Raw genomic sequence first — 17,907 nt, 5'->3', positions numbered from 1 at the left:
GCACCTGCTAAATAAAAAAGGAGGGTTCAGTCTTACACTTTGAGTGGTGCAATCATTAGTTGTGATCCTTCATGTTACAGCTAAGCTACAGTCTGATGCAGACTACATGACTGTTGTAGAAACTCATCTTTGCTTTTAAATTCAGGTTTTCTGTTATGTTTTTCAGGAGACTCAGTGGTTCATTATTGTTCATATAAAACTTCAGCGGGACAGAGAGGTCTTCAACTCACAGCAGTATTACTCTCGATCTCGACAAGTCATTTGATGTTTGTGGTCAGTGCTGCAGTCTTCCTGTGTTAAAAGCTCATACAGATCATGTTTGTCATCTCAGTGTTCTGAATTATTTGTTTTTTGAACAATAAGTCTGCACCAACACAAAGGCAGATAATATGAAATCACTTTTCATTGCCTCTTTTCAGACTCTTCATACTGACAGTGGAGACCTACAGAGTCCATCTCTGCTCAGACCACACTGTGCTGCCTCTTCCTGTGCAGTGATGCATATCTCACCCCTCCCTCCCCACAGCAGTTTCTCTCACTTTGAGTTTTACAGTCTATTTCTGGTTTGGCTCCTCCTCATTAAATATCAAAAATGTTTGTGTGCCTTACAGATGGAGTCAAAGTAAAAGGAGACATAAACTCAGCTTGGATATGTTAACTTTATTACAAAAAGTAATCCTCCATCACTCACATAGAATCGCATGTCTTTCTGCTGGAAGCATAAATAACATGAGTCTCCAGTGCTCTCTCTTCTGCAGGTCTCCTGCTTCCTTTAGTTTGTTTAAGGAACCTCTGTGTCGCAGAGTTCAGGTCAGAAGAGTTTAGAGTCTGAAAATGAAACATTTACAATCACAAAGTGAAACCAGCAGTGTAAATGTGTTGGGAAGTGTCACAAGAGTCTAAAAGACCTGTTCACTTGTTCAGCTTCACTATCTATCCATCAAACAAACATTTCAGGCCTCCTTCATTAGTGTTCTATCACAGCGGGGGTTTTTTCTTTGTTTTGAGACTGTTTAGATTATTCAGACATTTACAGAGTCTGTACATGTCCCATCTCTGTTCAGCAAGATTCAGAGAAACTCAAAGTAATGCATTTCAGCAGGATATCTGGTTCATGTGTCTGGCATGGTTTGTGTCATCAACTGAGAATGCAGCATGTATTCCAACAAAAGGATCTATTGATGTGAAACATTTTTACCGATTGAATTTTTTTGAAAGCTATCATGTTTTCCTATTCTTAGGAATACCTATCCTTAACTAAGTAGTTTGGAATGTATGAAACACTGATGAAACAGCGAGTGAAAGTACAAGGACTGCAGAAGGAAGGAATGCAGAATCGCTATTCCAAAGTAAAGTTACTTGAAGGAACAAGTGGTTAAGATGGGACTTGATCTTGACTCTCCCAAGAGTCTTGGTTACCATCTTCCACCCCCTTCAGCCTTCAGAACATGAACTTTTTTGCTGATTAAATGTGATGCAACTGCCAAAACCTGACTATTTCACAAAATACAGTGACATAATGTTACTCTATGGAGGCTTTTCTAGTGTTTGTGTGCAGTCCCATGAATAAATCAGTTCAAATTTCAGTTCAAATTTCAGCCATGCTTGTTGGTTAATGTCCTTTTTCATCCTGAACACCACTTATTCCAGCTCAGTTCACTTGTAGCTCTTGGTGTTGTTGTAAGGAATGCATCATGTTAATGGTAAAGCCAATGAAATATAGAAAAATAAGTTTGAGTGTGAAGTTAAAGTGGATTGTTTGAAGTTATGATGGGGGAGGGGGGATTTAACAGTGACAGATATGATTGATACAAACTTTAAGGAAGTAGTTTTATTGCCATATGATACATTTGATCTCTGGTGGAGGCTGCTTTTGACTCATTCAGACAGTTATTATAATCTCCAGCTGGACTGCTGTAATATATTGTTTTCAATTTGATCATACTGATGTTGTTTTCATACTTTCTGAAAGAGCTTTGGCTTTATATGTCTCATGATTTTCACCTCAGCTAAGCTCAGACCACACTGTGCTGTTTCTTCCTGTTAGATACTCATGTATATCTCACTCCTCCCACAGCAGACCACTTGACACTCCTTATGAGAAAGTCTGCAAAGTGGGCCAAGACTTTGACAACAGCTGAGACAAAAATAAAAGGATGAAGAAGACACTAAGTTTCTGAATATGGGAACATTCAGTTTATTTTTTGCTCAGGACTCTTTCAAACAGACACAGAAACATCAGCAGGTGAATGTGATGAAGCCTGAGTTCCTCTCTGAGCTGCAGTTCCAGCTGCTTCCTGACTCTATCTGGTGGCAGCATACACAACATGTGGCCCTACCTGCTTCTCTGATGCAGAACTGTGGCTTCCCTGTGCTTTGGCCTGAGAAGCCAAAGAGCTATTCAGAGCTACGTAGTTCAGATCATCTGAGGCCTGATTCTGAATATGAAAATATTCAGTCACACACTGCAGCTGAGTTGGTCAGAAATGTGAAAAATTGCTGGATTTTATTCATACCAACTAATATTTTCAAAGTTGTGATCAAGGTTTAGTTGATTTGAACTGAAATGATGGAACCAGATGTTTAATGGAATGCCAGCTGAGCTCAGACCACACTCTGCTGTTTCTTCCTGTTTGACACTCATGTGCATCTCACTCCTCCCACAGCAGACCACTTGACTCTCTTCATTAGAACATCTGCAAAGTGGGCCCAGACTTTGACAGCAGCAGAGACAAAATCAAAAGGATGAAAAAGACACTAAGAGTCTGAATATGGGAACATTCAGTTTATTTTTTGCTCAGAACTCTTTCAAACAGACACAGAAACATCAGCAGGTGAATGTGATGAAGCCTAAGTTCCTCTCTGAGCTGCAGTTCCAGCTGCTTCCTGACTCTATCTGGTGGCAGCATACACAACATGTGGCTCCACCTGCCTCTCTGATGCAGGCCTGCGGCTTCTTTTTGCTTTGGCCTTGAAATTTAGAGCTGCGTAGTCCAGATCATCTGAGGCCTGATTCTGAAAATGAAAATATTCAGTCACACACTACAGCTGAGTTGGTCAGAAATGTGAAAAACTGCTGGATTTTATTCATACCAACTAATATTTTCAAAGTTGCGATCAAAGTTTAGTTGATTTTAAGTGAAATGATGGAATCAGACGTTTAATGGAATACCAGCTGAGCTCAGACCACACTCTGCAGTTTCTTCCAGTTAGATACTCATGTGTATCTCACTCCTCCCACAGCAGACCACTTGACACTCCTTATGAGAAAGTCTGCAAAGTGGGCCCAGACTTTGACAGCAGCTGAGACGAAAATAAAAGGATGAAGAAGACACTAAGTTTCTGAATATGGGAACATTCAGTTTATATTTTGCTCAGGACTCTTTCAAACAGACACAGAAACATCAGCAGTTGAATGTGATGAAGCCCGAGTTCCTCTCTGAGCTGCAGTTCCAGCTGCTTCCTGACTCTATCTGGTGGCAGCATACACAACATGTGGCCCTACCTGCTTCTCTGATGCAGAACTGTGGCTTCTCTGTGCTTTGGCCTTCAAATTTAGAGCTGCGTAGATCAGATCATCTGAGGCCTGATTCTGAATATGAAAATATTCAGTCACACACTACAGGTGAATTGGTCAGAAATGTGAAAAACTGCTGGATTTTATTCATACCAACTAATATTTTCAAAGTTGTGATCAAAGTTTAGTTGATTTTAAGTGAAATGATGGAACCAGATGTTTAATGGAATACCAGCTGAGCTCAGACCACATTCTGCTGTTTCTTCCTGTTTGACACTCATGTGCATCTCACTCCTCCCACAGCAGACCACTTGACTCTCTTCATTAGAACATCTGCAAAGTGGGCCCAGACTTTGACAGCAGCAGAGACAAAATCAAAAGGATGAAAAAGACACTAAGAGTCTGAATATGGGAACATTCAGTTTATTTTTTGCTCAGAACTCTTTGAAACAGACACAGAAACATCAGCAGGTGAATGTGATGAAGCCTGAGTTCCTCTCTGAGCTGCAGTTCCAGCTGCTTCCTGACTCTATCTGGTGGCAGCATACACAACATGTGGCTCCACCTTCCTCTCTGATGCAGGCCTGCGGCTTCTTTTTGCTTTGGCCTTGAAATTTAGAGCTGCGTAGTCCAGATCATCTGAGGCCTGATTCTGAAAATGAAAATGTTCAGTCACACACTACAGCTGAATTGGTCAGAAATGTGAAAAACTGCTGGATTTTATTCATTCCAACTACTATTTTCAAAGTTGTGATCAAAGTTTAGTTGATTTTAAGTGAAATGATTGAATCAGATGTTTAATGATATACCAGCTGTGCTGAATAATTTAAAACCTGCTGTGATAGAACACTGATAAAGGAGGGCTGAAATGTTTGTATGATGGATAAATGGTGAAGCTGAACAGGTGAACAGGTTTTTTTAGACTCTCGTGTTACTTCCCAACACATTTACACTGCTGGACATGCAAAACTTCCTTTTGGAAAAGATTTAAAATGTAAATTCGTGATTAAACCTAAATAAACCAATTACCAGAGACGCCGCAAAGGGACAGGCAACCCAGGCAATTGCCTTGGGCCCTGAGCTGGAAGGGGCCCCAAGACAGGGCTGACATTGGTCCTTATCAATAACAAAATGAATGAACTGCTTTAGACACTGCAACATCGATGCCTCGGGAAACCCCCGCATAGGGCCCCTACTAACTATCACTGGCTAGTGGCTGTTAACGGACCCCACGAGACACGGCTGAAATTGATCCATATCAATGACACAACCTGAAACCCCCATAGACACTGCAGAGACATGTTTTAAATCTTCCTTGTGGGGCCCCGTCCTGACTTGCTGGCTTTCGAGCGTACTTTCGATTCACCGAAGCAAACATGAAATGGGCATGTGGATATGGGAGCAAAGACCACTAACTTTTTTTTTTTTTTGCTTGGTTGTGTTTTTGTTATTCAGAAAACTTTGCACATTTCAGTTGTGTTTATTATGTTATACAGTATATTATATGTAGACTTTTCTATTGTCTTTGTATTTATGCGATTTTGCACCTTCGTAATCTGAAATAAAAGATTTCTGGATTAAATATTCTTCCTGGTGTTTTTCGGGAGGGCCCCAATGGTCACTCTTGCCTAGGGCCCCCAAGGTGACTAGAAATGCCCCTGCCTATTACGATATAAAGTTTAAAGGTTGAGTCAACATTGAATGACAGAAAGTTGAAAACAGAACAGACGACGCTATGACTTTAACAGAAACTCTAAATGACTATTTTACTTCTTTTTAGTACTTCTTTACTGCCATTTACTGTCTGCTGTGACATTACATTTCAGTTAAAATGATTCAGTCATTTAGAATTGTTTTTTTTAATAAAACAGCATTTCAGATTTTGCAAACACACTTCAGAGACGATACAGAACTAAATGGTTTGTTTCTACAACCCATCAGAAATGATCTATTTTGATAAAATAACTTATGGTTGAGTGTTTAAATCAGAAAAAGCAACGTCAGTGTTGAGACGAAGGTAACAAGTATTGTTCTAACTTTTTTTCACACATCATAGCAAACAAGAACAACGAAAATTGAAGTTAAAGGGGAACTCCGGTATTTTTAACCCTAGAACTTATTTCTGGCATGAAATGCGTTCATCTACTCACCAAGAGCAGTTTGGTGAAAGTCTGCGTCCTTTGGAAGATATTTAGATTCCTCGAGATCAATATAACGGAGTGAACGGGGCCAGAGACGATGCAGCCTCTAAATAAGGCATTATCTGTCTTTATTTCACCAATACTTTAAGATGAATGAATGAATGAACGCAGTTCATAGCTGGAAAGTTGTTGTTATTGGCGGCTATTGGGGGATTATAGAGGGCTTTCTACACACTCGTCTACTGGGATGACGTCATCGACGCCCGCCGCTGCAGTTTAAAAATACCGCAGTTCCCCTTTAAACTGAAAATTACAGTTCACACTAGAGTTTAAAAATGTGCTGTAACAGCACTATTGATAAGACAATATGACTGCCTGCCTGCATTTACCGAGTGAAGCCACAGGCAGACGTTATTCACAGATTAATCATATTTGAATGGATTTCAATGTAAATTTAAAAAAAAAAAAAGTTTCATAGAAATAAGTTCACCTTGCTCTCTTTTGGCTGCTGTTCTTCCTTCATGGCTAAAAGGTAAATACAAAAGAAGGATAAGTTAATCATTGCTGTCTCTATGACTTCTTAAATTTCTTGTAGATTTATCCTCCAGCTTACAGAAGGATGTGCATTAGCAACAGTCAGTTGTACCTGTCTGAAGTCTCCTGATTCTTACACCCAGAATAATGACTGCTATAGTGAGGGAAACAGTCAGAGCTCCCAGGATCACACTCATCAGGTCTTTCATTCTATCAGCTTCTTCTACAAGATATTTACACATAAAACATTTCAAAGTCAGCTTCATGTTTGGTTGATACTGCAATGACTAAAGAGGAACCTTACTTTCAGTGTTCAAATGTGCTTCTTCATCAGATTCATCGTTACCTGAAAATAAAACACTAGTGTGATCTAATTTGATTAATATGAATTCCCTGTTTGTCTTTGGGCTGTTTTCATGCTTCTATGATGATAACTTTGAGATTTACAATTCACAAGATGAGAAAAATTGGCTTGTAATGTGAAATCCTCATAAATCTGATGATATTTTTTTGATATAACAAGGAAATACCAAAGTTAATATTTCATAAAGTACCCCAATCTTACCTGGAACGATTAACTCTGCTGCACTGACAAGGACTGTGTGACTCTTCATGTAGAATCCACAGTAATACAGCCCAGAGTCAGCGAAATCCACCCGTTTGATTTTCAGTAAAACAGTGGTGATGTTGGAGCTCATCTCAAATTTTCCACCTTGAAATCCATCACAGAATGAAGCTTCACCGTGAGCATGAAACATAGAGGCGATACAGCTGGGTTTAGTTCTGTTGACCACTCTGAACCAGTCTGTCTGGGTTGTAGATGTGGAAATGTTGGAGCACAGCAGAGTGACATCTTCACCAGACTGGACCTCCACAGTGTGAGACTCACAGATCCAGCCTGAAACAAACAGCAGAGAGAACATCACATACTGAATATTCAGCTGTTACTGTGACTACAGGTGGCAGTACTTACTGAGGCTGCAGAGAAACAAAGCTGTTATCAGGATAAAGATCCTCATCGTGTGTCTAACCGTGTCACTGTAACGTTTGGTCCTCTCAGCTCTTATGAAGAGGTCCATATGGGTGGGGTGTTTTTTCTTTTTCATGTTGTCAAGCACAGTGACGTGCTGATGAAACAGAGTTCTCAGATGGTGGTTGGAAACTAATCATCCTGTGTCAGATGAAACTTGGAACAAATGGTATCTGTTAAGCTAAAGACTAGAAAATAAGAGTTTTGAAAGCTGGTAGCAATGCACCTCAGTTGTCTTCAGAACATTTCTGATCTCCATCAGAATAATCTCTCTTGTCATTATACGAAAAACAATTAAATTTATTGTGAAATGTAACGTAAATTTTTTTCTTTAAAAGTATATATAACGTCCAGCTAAATGCTGAGTAAAACTGAATAACATTAAGATATGAAAACACACAGGTCGTTTGCATCAGTGTGATCAAAAATAGAAAAATGATTTTATAAGAGAAGTAGTATTTAAAAAATGTGCCAATGAAGTGAAAAGGTCTCAGGCAGTTCTGAGTACAGATAAAATAATCGTACTGGGTGACTTTGACATCCATAGAGATGTTGAAAGGGAGAGACAAAATGTGAATTTTAAATTTTATATCAGATTTAATTGGATTTTCTCAATATGTGCTCTGACCAGCTCACTCTCTTAATCGTGCCTTTGAGATTGAGAGTGAATAGTTAACAGAATTTCCTCATAAACCTGTCTTATCTGACCAATTTTTGATAACTTTTGAGTTCACATTGATTGACAACACAGTGTCTGAGAGGAAATGTATTTATAGTAGGTTTCTACCAGAGAATACTGTAACCAAATTTAAAGAATCAATTCCCATGTCATTTTCTACACTGCCATGTGCAAATGCCTTTACTCCTAAACGTTCTTTTTCTAACTTTGCTCTGTGTTTCACTATGGGAATCGCTTCCTTTCCGAGACCATTACGGAAGCTCCAATGACACAACGTCTGTCTCTGACAGACAGGTCGACGTGTGGGGAAGGGCCGCCCCCCCATATACCACGGTCGACCGCCCGGCCCGGGCCATACTCGCTTTCTTCCTCAGAGGAGTTAGGAGAGCTCCCTCAGTGCATCCGGTCGTCAGGTTGGTTGCTCGCTTAACTGCTATCAGACGTCCCGTTAAGGGAAACATTGCCTGGCACGGCACCGACAGACTCCGGATTGTGCTGACAGTTACTTACAGTGGGATTGCGACCGCGTTGTGTCGAGCTTCCCCACAGGTCACCAGGTGCTCACCTACCGGGTGTCCTGTGCTAGCTTCGGGCTACGTTCACTCGAGCTCGGCTAGGTGCTAACATTAACTTGGTAGCCACCGGAGCATAGTTAACGCGTAGCGGCAAACTATTCTCCACACGATAGGTTATAGTTCGGTTCACACCGACTATATACCACATTAAAAAAAATGTATATATATATATATTAAACTAGGCTCCCCCCTAGTATCACATTTCTCCCCTAATTGGCATGTTTGTCCCCGCAGCCCCCTTCACAGGAGCCGGGCAGAATGAAGGGAAGGGCTCTTCCCGCCGTTGCCCCACATCATGTGGAGCAACGATTTCGGGCAAAGACCCCCACCCTATGTGTATCGTATGCATGGGAGCTAAGCACGCTCAGGCCGCGCTAGCGGACCCACAGGTTTGTGCACATTGCTCCACCATGCCGGGGAAAATCCTGCAGAGGAGATTGAGAGTGGCTGTGACAGGTACAGACAGCAGGGACCCTTCCCTCACCACGCAATCCAGACCCCCTAGCTCAACCGAAGCCGCCACTCTGATTGCTAACAACCTGTACGAGGTTTGCAAACGAGCTGCGTCTAAACTTAATATCCCTTGGCCGGCGACTCAGGACATGGAGGGGGCGGCAAGGGACCTGTACGACGGGAAACGGCTCCCTCTTGCCAAGCAGCTGCTCCCGGCGGTCCCGGCCTACTTGGCTGAGATGAGTCGTTTCTGGTCGAGTCTGTTCAAATGCAAAGCAACCACACAGGGCTACTCCAAGCTAGAGGTGCATGGCATGGCGGAGCTGGGGCTGGCCGAACCCCCGGCTGTGGAGCCTTCACTGGCCTACCACCTCCATCCAAGCTGCCGATCCATCTCAGAGTCTTCACACATCTCCCTGCCCGGTAAAACGGAGCATACAGCGGCAGGTATGTATCAGCATATGTACAAATACGCTGCACAGTCTGTCTGCTCGCTAAACGCCATCACGCTTATGAGCAGATATCAAGCTGGAGGCTTTCTCTGCTCTTCAGTCCAGAAAACAAAAGCATTCAAAGTTTAACACTTGCATTTAACTATTTAGCAGAGACTCTTGTCCAAAGCAGCTTACATGTGAGGAACAATGTTCAAGCTTCAGTTCAGGATTACAAAAAAGCTGGTCTATACATGAAGTGTGAAATCAACTCAGGGCAGTGGTACAAAGAAGGTTCAGTCTAGATAGCTGGATGCAGTCCCAGAAGTCATTCTGTAGACCGCATAGATAACTTTGATTTTGGCAGCCATGGGTTGCCAGTGGGGTTCAACAAAGTAGAGGGACATGTGTACTATGTGACTGATCAGACATCCTGCAATGTCCTGGAACCTCTGCATGGGTTTAACTCAGCAAGCAGGGAGATCTGTTAAAAAAGCATAGCAGTACTTGAGGTGAGAGATAACTTTCACCTTTACCAAGAGTTAGGTGGCATACTGAGTCAGATACGACCTGATTTCTTATCAAATGGACCATGTTCAAGACCTCCATTGTGGATATGGCTCCTAGGATCTGTGGTTGGCCTGGGTGGAGAACTACTGACCCAAACTAAAGATAAAGATATCGTCAGGTGGTGGAAGGAACACTTTGAGGATCACAAGAGGTGGAGTCTGGGGACTTGGGAGAGAAGACTCGCCCATCACCTCGGCAGAGGTGGCTGAGGGTGCTTAAAAGCTTCATGGTAATAAAGCACAGAGAGTGAACAAGATTCAACTTGAAATGCTGAAGGCTCTGGACATTGTGGGGCTGTCTTGGTTGACACGCCTCTTCAGTGTCACATGGAGGTCTGACACAATGTCAATGCAGTGGGAACCGGTGGTTCCCATTTTCAAGAACAGGCACCGGACAGTGTGTTCCAACCACAGAGGAATTGCACAACTCAGCCTCCCCGGGAAAGTTTATGGGAGTACTGGGTATCAGAATCACTGTTGCAGCCTACTCTGTCCCTGTATAACCAAAGCAAGACCTGTGTCCGCATTCTTGGGACAAGGTCAACAGTGTTTACAGTGCTGTTGGACTTGGCCAGGGCTGCTCCTTGTCACAGATACTGTTTGTGATTTCAATGAATGCGGTCTCGAAACGTAGTTGGCAAAAGGAGGGTATCTGGTTTGGGAACCCTTTCAGATGTGGCTTGACTTTCACACATACTGGAGCAGTTTGGAGAGTGTGAAGCAGCCATTATGAAAGTCAGCTCTATCAAATCCGAGGCCATGGTCCTTGACCAGAAAAAAGTGTAGTGCTCCCTCTCGATCAGGGATGAGTCCTTACCTGAAACAAAGAATTTTAAGTATTTGGTTTCATCAGTAGTTATGAGTGCTACAGTCTGTCATATATGATATCCCACAGAAACACACAGAGCAAAGCAGTTGACTTAGTGCTCTTCTATGATGTTTGGGAAATGCTAGAAGCCATTTGAGTAATTAACAACTATTGACATTTCATAAAAATATTAATGTGTATCATTAATTACAGTATTTCTTCTTTTTTCAATCCGTTTATATATATATATATAGATATCCTCTGCCATTGTATTACTTCACTACACATTAAAATCACTTGGTTGAAGTTGGCCAATAAAAGTGTTTGGTTTAGTAGTCCTGGCAACCCTGCTGCAGAGATGTTTCGTCTTCTTGTTTTCAGAGAAGAAAGATCAAATTTCTCCAATTTTGGTTTCGCTTCATTGGTTCCCTATCAAATTCAGAATAGAATTTAAAATTCTTCTCCTCACATATCAAGCTCTTAATGACCAAGGTCGATCATAACTTAAAGATCTCACATATATTCCAAACAATAAACTTAGCTCTCAGACTACAGGTCTATTTATGGTTTCTAAAGTTCCTAAAAGTAGAATGGGAGAAAGAGCCTTCAGTTTATAAGCCCCCCTCTTATGGAACCAGTTGCCAGTGTCAGAGAAGCAGACACCCTCTCTACCTTGAAGATTAGGCTTAAAACTTTCCTTTTTGACAAAGCTTATTGTTAGGGGTAGCTCAGATGACCCTGAAACATCCAATAGTTACGCTGCTATAGGCCTAGATTACTGGGGGCCCTCCCATGAGACACCTTTCTTCCTTCTGTTCTCTTTTTCTCTATGTACAACATTATTGTTGTCATTAACTTGTATTTGTCTTTCTCATCTGGTGTGATGTTGTTTGTTGTCCCCTTTTTCCTGTCCTCTCAAACCCCAGCTGGTCGAGGGGGTGGCAACCCTTCTTGAGTCTGGTTCTGCCAGAGGTTTCTTCCTTGCCTTACTTGCTTTGGAGCTGTCATTTTAAAAGGGACTTTTGACAAGTTTTATGTCCACAAAATGTAACTTTTTTTAATTCAATTTACAACATAGGATCAATGTGTTCCACCCCTATACACTTCAAAGATGACAAAAACCCTTCTGCGAAAGATGCACCGGCCCTTAAAGCTGCTCTTAGGTGGGTTTTCAGAGAGACTGCTATATACATGTCTACATTTTACTGAAGCCTTCGAAGAATGTTGGAATTCAAACATTGGAATTCAAGGTCATCAAGTCTCAGTCAATGACATCCTACTTTCTGTGTCGAATCAAGATCCAAATGAAGTCATAAAGCTTTTTATCAACACACAGGTTCATTTACTTTCACTGAATTTTGTCATTTGTAATTATTAGATAAGCATACCAGTCATGTTGTAAGCATATTAATCTGCATTGGCCATAGTGAGATTTCATCTTTGGACTGCAGACCACAAGGGAAGCTATGAACGGAATAACACAAAATGAAACAAAAGACACATGCACAGAGGTTCCTCTCATAACACATCATCTTAAAACATAAACCTTGAATCTTGAAAATGACTTAAAGTCAGGATCCATGGTTTTAATTTTCTCTTTCTTTGGTTTTCTGGTCTTTTTTATGCTTTGATTATTTATTGGTTCATAGTTTTCTGTGATTTGTTTGTTATCAGGTTTTCTTCAGTTTTTATTAGTCCAGTCTTTAGCTGTTTCTCTCATGGTTAGTCTTTATTAGTACTTAGGTCAGTAGTCTTGTCTTGCCTTAATTCTGCATTGTTCTTGTTCTACTTTCTCAACCATAGTTTTCCTCACTTTCCTCCTGATCTGGACATTAGCTCCACTGCCACACCTGTCACCTGTCTATTATCCTCAGCTGAAATCATTCACTAATCAGTCACCCCACAGTATCTAAGCTCTCTGGTTTCTCACAGTCACTGTCAGATTTTTGCTGTCACAACTCCATGTTTACTTGCAGTTCATGGCCATTGCCATAGTCAGGTTTTGTCTGATCTTAGGTTTGTGTTTTTATGAGTTTGGTTTTCTGGTGTTCTGGCTCATCTGCGTTTTTTTTTTGTTGCTGTTTAAGAATTAATCCAGTTAAGCTCACCTTCAACCTGTCAGAATCTGTGTCTACCTTTGGGTCTTCTTTCCACCGCTCACTGGAACTCGAAATGTGTTTACTATAGAAGTACAGTCTCGCAGAGTTTCATTTACCTGTCATCACGAGTATTTACAAGTCTTAACAGGCAAAAAAAGAAAAGTACCATTCAAGAGACAAGGGTTTGGTCGATGTCCCATTAAGTAAATGACAAACTTTGTGCAGGTCTGAATAAAAACGAGGCACAGATGGAACAATTACAGTCACAGAGATCTAATAAGTTAACTAACCCATAAAGAAGCTATTGGTCACTTACAACAAACCCATATTTTTATTGATCATCTTCATTCACATTGTCTTTAAACAGATGTTAACAGAATGATACAAAATAAAGATGAAACAGGTACTACCTCCTCACACTGGAATACACACACTGACTCAATGTTTCATTCCTTTGACTTCTTGGTCCTTTGAGTCTTTGTTTCCTTAGAGCAGCATAATGAAGGTTGTCTGCATCTTGGTAACCCTGGTACACACACACACACACACATATAAATATATATATATATATATATATATTAGGGATTCACAATGTGGATAAAAAGTCCCATTTGACATGTTTTTATAATTATTTATGAGTTAGTTCGACTTGAATAATTAAGAATCACCTCAGCATCAGCTGCGGATGGATCTGAATGTCTTGCACCCGACTCTACTGAAAAACAGAAGTTTCCTTTTTCAGAAAGTCTTCTTCTGTGATTAAGCTGTTTGTCTCAACAGTGTTAATTACCTTTACACGGACAGTGGGATCTCTTTCTCAGCTTGTACACGGAGAAAGCCATCAAAGCACTCAGGATGGTGGTGAATGCCAGAGATCCGTATAAGAAATGTACGAGAAAGTCGGCAGAGTTCAGCTTAGCTGCAGAGAGACAGGAATCACAGAGCATTACACAGCTTTGAGTCCACACTGACCTTTTTTTTTATCTTCTTCTGATTGAAAATACATTTTCTTCTTCTTGTGGGGTAAAATCAGGACTAATCTTGGTTTCATTAGACATAGGTGTTGTGTAGTATGTGTACTTTTGTGTTTTCACATGTACATCTGTAAAATCCGTTCCCTTAACCATGTTTTTTCAGTAGACGTGTAAAGGAATATGAGTGATAATTAAAGCATTTCCCCAAAACTATTAGCCCAAATATAAAATACCCATATGTGAGGGGTGTAGCTCAGTGTGTACTGTGTTAGAGGACTGGGTATGAGCTCCAGATGTGCACACACATTATTGGCTGCGGGTTATCCTGTAACTTTCCAATGTGTTGAATGTCCTGCAAAAAACAACCCTGTAACCAAAAGGGAACCCTACACTCTGATGTACGGAGGACCTTTTTTTTTTTTTTTTTAAGATTATTATTATTTGATGTCTCTGGTGAAAAATGTCGTGACCAATATTGTGTCAAAAACATACAATATTCAGTTACTGAAAACATTTTCAGTAATCGAAAAACGTTCTTAGACTTCAAGACAAAAAGTCCATTTTCAACCAAAAGCCAACACTAAAATCCCAGTTTGCGCTCTCTACTTTAATTCTGTTTGACGAAGTTTGATCGGGAAATGCTTTTTAAAAATTTTAGTAGTAGGCAATTGTTACTCACGTGTGAAGTCCAGCTTGGTCCCGTTTCCAAACACTATGTGTCCACATGAGGCAACAGCACAATAGTGATGAGACACATTCAGGTTCTTCATCGGTAGGTTGAACACACAGGTGTTCGTTTGTGTCTTGGGATTTCTCTCACATTTATCATTCCTGCCTCCTTGGGTATAAATGAGTCCTGGATGTGATTCCTCAGAGTCTTTAAACCAGTAAACACTGTGCTTTTCATCACAGGTCCCAGTGTAAACTGTACAGTTCAGAGTCTCAAAACCTCCTGGCTGGACAAAGTCAGATTCTGACTGATGGACCGAAGCCTGGATGTTCAAGCCTGAACCTTTTACATTCACCGTAGTTCCTTCTGCAAACTCAAACTTATATACATTGTGACTGACGCAGTGATAGGTAGCTGAGTCTGAAATCTGTAAATCTTTTATCCTCAAGTGGTTTTTCCCATTTTTACCCTCCAGAGAAAACCTTGGATTGTTTCTGAATTCATCAAAAAACGTTCCATTTTCATTGTGTTTATAGAAGGCAGAGATAAGCTTTGGTTTGTGTCCCAGGGTATGTTTATACCAGTAAAACATAGCTGAAGCTTTTCCTTTGTAGAAACATTGCAATATGATTTTCTCACCAACATTTGCTGATATAAAGCCACTCTGTTGATGCACGGGAACAGATGATTTAGGCTCCGACGCAAAGGCTGAGGAGAAAAGATACCAATGAAATGAGCAGTTCATACCACAAAACAAGTTAATCAAAGATAAAGATAAACAAGAGTAAATGAAGGTCAGCTACAGATAAGAATGTAAATGTGTCCACAACATACCTATTCTCCACATCAACACACAAGTCAGATATGAAGCGAACTTAAGGGAAGTCATCGTCTTGCCTCTGAGGAACCTCTGTACATTCTGCCTTCACAAAGAGGACTGCATTTGATATGCTAACAATGAGACTGTGACTGTCCTGTTTTGGAAACAGTGAACTCATCCTCAGTGCCCCCGCAGCTGTCAGTACTGGTTCTCATTGGTCACAGGCCAACATCAAAAGCAGATAAAACGTTTCCCCAGGTGAACAAAAAGCATTTAGAGATTCTGTGAAAATCCAAGCACAGTTACAAAAAGTTAGAAATATTGCATCATGATTTCTTCTTGTTTCATCTAAAGCATGATAAATGTTAAAAGTGAAACTGGATCTTAAGATTGTAAAGCCATGGAAGTGGATGTAATGCTGTCACAGATATTTACAGACGTTGATATTTTTAATCAATTGTTTTTAATGAAACCTTTATTTAACCAGATAAGTCAATTGAGAACAAATTCTCATTAACAATGACGACCACATAGAACATGATTTGTTTTAACCCATAATCACCAAAGAAGATTGAGACTTTGCAGGCATAACTCTGAGCCAAACTGGGCTGGGATAAAGGTTAGCACGCCATACTTTAACAATCAGCATCACACACCAACTACAGTAGAGTAAGAATGTTTTGTATGTCAGGGTCATAGAAATAATGCTAAATATATTCATAACGATTCAAGAGCACCACGAATAGAAAGCTTCTTCCATCCTGAAACTTGAAATCTTCAACCAGCAGGAGGAACAAGCCTTTTGGGGCTGTAAATGTCTGCAAACATATGTCTGAATCTGTTCAGTAATTAAGAAAACTTCTGGGTCTGAATCAAAGAGTTGACTGTCTGACCTATCAACATTATCCCCTATGCAACCATGCTTTGGCTACAACATTGTGCCAAATTTTTGATTTTTTTTCTTTTTTGTTTTGTTTTGGAGGATTGTGCTTGTTTAGGTTCTGTTTCATAAGTTGGAAATGCTTCATTCATGACTTATAAATTACTTCTATGAATGATGCCGCGGTCTTTATAATATCTATGATCGTACAGCTGTCAGTCTGGCAGAAATATATAATTAGATTTGATATATACGAAAAAGCTGAAAGTGGTCTTAGAGTTGTTGGCAATACAGTAACACTGTAACACAGTGATTTAGACCAAGACTGTGTCGATCTATAGACTTTTTGTTTGATTCTTTTCTGGGGTTTTTTAAATCAAAACTCTGATTTGGCATTCTGAAGGCTATTTATTTGCCTATACTTTATTTAATCGACTGGTAGTAGCCTGGGCATCAGAGTTCTACTGTGAGGCTGCAGTGTATGAAAACCATGTAGAGACATCCTGTTCGAAACCACTAAGACTATGTGAGCAAAAGGTCTCCGATACGTAGGTGATCAAGAACACAATTGCCTGGTTGTAGTTCACACCTTAAAGAAATCATGTTCTTCCAGGTCATGTTGATACTTGGCCATGTCTGAGCCGGCAGCCGATTGCAAGTGTCAAATTTTCATCAGCTATGCTTGATGTTTGCAGAGGACCATATCTAGTTCCTCTTTACGTAAACTTGTGATGTGATGTCCTTCAGTGCTAATGTGTCAAATGGGACATAACATCTTACCCCAGAAACTTCTAATGAGTAGTGAGTAGATGTCTGTGAATTAAAATACAGTACAAATATACAGAGAGTACCTCAATACCTCAGTCTGCTAGCTGTTTGACCAGTTCTAGGCACAAGCATCTACTGTCTGAACCAGCTAGCTTGTTCTAACTTCTTGTTGCTTGCTAGCTTGTCATTTCATTAGTTAACTATGCCTCTTGCAAATGAACTATACAGTCCCACCTGTATAGTTTTTTTTCTGAAACAAAACAGAAACATAATTCTGTAGAGGGGGACTACTTAGAAATAATTCTGTTTAATAGCTTGACCAATCTGACTGTTTAATGTCTTTGATTCACACTGTGTGACTGCAGTGCATGAAAACAATAGACTTCCTCATGAAAACCACACAGAGTGCACAGAGAGATGATTTGACTCGCGTATACTGAGAAGCAATCTGTCAACCACACAGATACTAAAAAAAAACATTCTCATCTCTGAGTATGCTGCACCTACCGCACAAATTTACAGTAAACAACCTGTGAAGATGAACAGCGGGCATCATCAGTACACTGTGTATTCTGCATTTTATACATGTTGTTACCCTAAAAAGGTATCTCTTGTGTTGAAGTAATGATGCACTGACATCATATTTAATCCAATACATCATTTTGTTGATTTGCAAAGCGTACGTCCACGCATAAAGTGTTTACATCCAACCTCAACAAAAGTGTGAGATCCTCCAAAGTGTGAGAATTCTTTGCACAGTGAGCTAAAAGTTAAACGATCCTGCGACTTTCTGACCTCAGAACAACGAGACACCAGCATAAGTATCCATTACTGTAGATTATGTCCAGTTGTTGGTTTGCATCTATGCCTTTGAGTCATCATTTTGTTGTCTATTATGTTTAACACAAACTGAGTGTTAACTAAAGTATTCCTCTATATAGGCTAGCAAAGGCAGTTTG

General features: G+C 40.4%; 2 protein-coding genes across 4 annotated transcripts; both read right to left on the bottom strand.

Moving 5' to 3' along the window:
- Positions 1 to 3,918: 3,918 nt before the first annotated feature.
- Positions 3,919 to 7,197, bottom strand: LOC140282227 (uncharacterized). Of its 2 annotated transcripts, none has more exons than XM_072376820.1 (5): positions 6,758 to 7,197; positions 6,497 to 6,538; positions 6,305 to 6,412; positions 6,149 to 6,183; positions 3,919 to 4,169 (listed from the first exon to the last, which is right to left on the bottom strand). In XM_072376820.1, the coding sequence occupies exons 1-5, from the start codon at positions 7,113 to 7,115 to the stop codon at positions 4,047 to 4,049; spliced, it is 666 nt and encodes a 221-aa protein (XP_072232921.1). In that variant the 5' UTR covers positions 7,116 to 7,197; the 3' UTR covers positions 3,919 to 4,046. The 2 variants fall into 2 exon arrangements, with proteins under 2 accessions (XP_072232921.1, XP_072232920.1); XM_072376819.1 differs by having other exon boundaries at positions 6,305 to 6,415; positions 6,758 to 7,192.
- Positions 7,198 to 13,223: 6,026 nt separating this feature from the next.
- LOC140282225 (uncharacterized) lies at positions 13,224 to 15,409 on the bottom strand. Of its 2 annotated transcripts, none has more exons than XM_072376815.1 (5): positions 15,315 to 15,409; positions 14,490 to 15,188; positions 13,627 to 13,755; positions 13,505 to 13,551; positions 13,224 to 13,362 (listed from the first exon to the last, which is right to left on the bottom strand). In XM_072376815.1, exons 1-5 carry the CDS (start codon positions 15,367 to 15,369, stop codon positions 13,243 to 13,245), a joined length of 1,050 nt encoding a protein of 349 aa, XP_072232916.1. In that variant the 5' UTR covers positions 15,370 to 15,409; the 3' UTR covers positions 13,224 to 13,242. The 2 variants fall into 2 exon arrangements, with proteins under 2 accessions (XP_072232916.1, XP_072232917.1); XM_072376816.1 differs by having other exon boundaries at positions 13,505 to 13,548.
- Between the last annotated feature and the right edge of the window lie 2,498 nt (positions 15,410 to 17,907).

The sequence above is a fragment of the Leuresthes tenuis genome, unplaced genomic scaffold (assembly GCF_036924035.1).
Source record: "Leuresthes tenuis unplaced genomic scaffold, fLeuTen1.0.hap1 SCAF_22, whole genome shotgun sequence".
NCBI classification, from domain to species: domain Eukaryota; kingdom Metazoa; phylum Chordata; class Actinopteri; order Atheriniformes; family Atherinopsidae; genus Leuresthes; species Leuresthes tenuis.
This window is presented reverse-complemented; position numbering and strand designations above follow the sequence as displayed.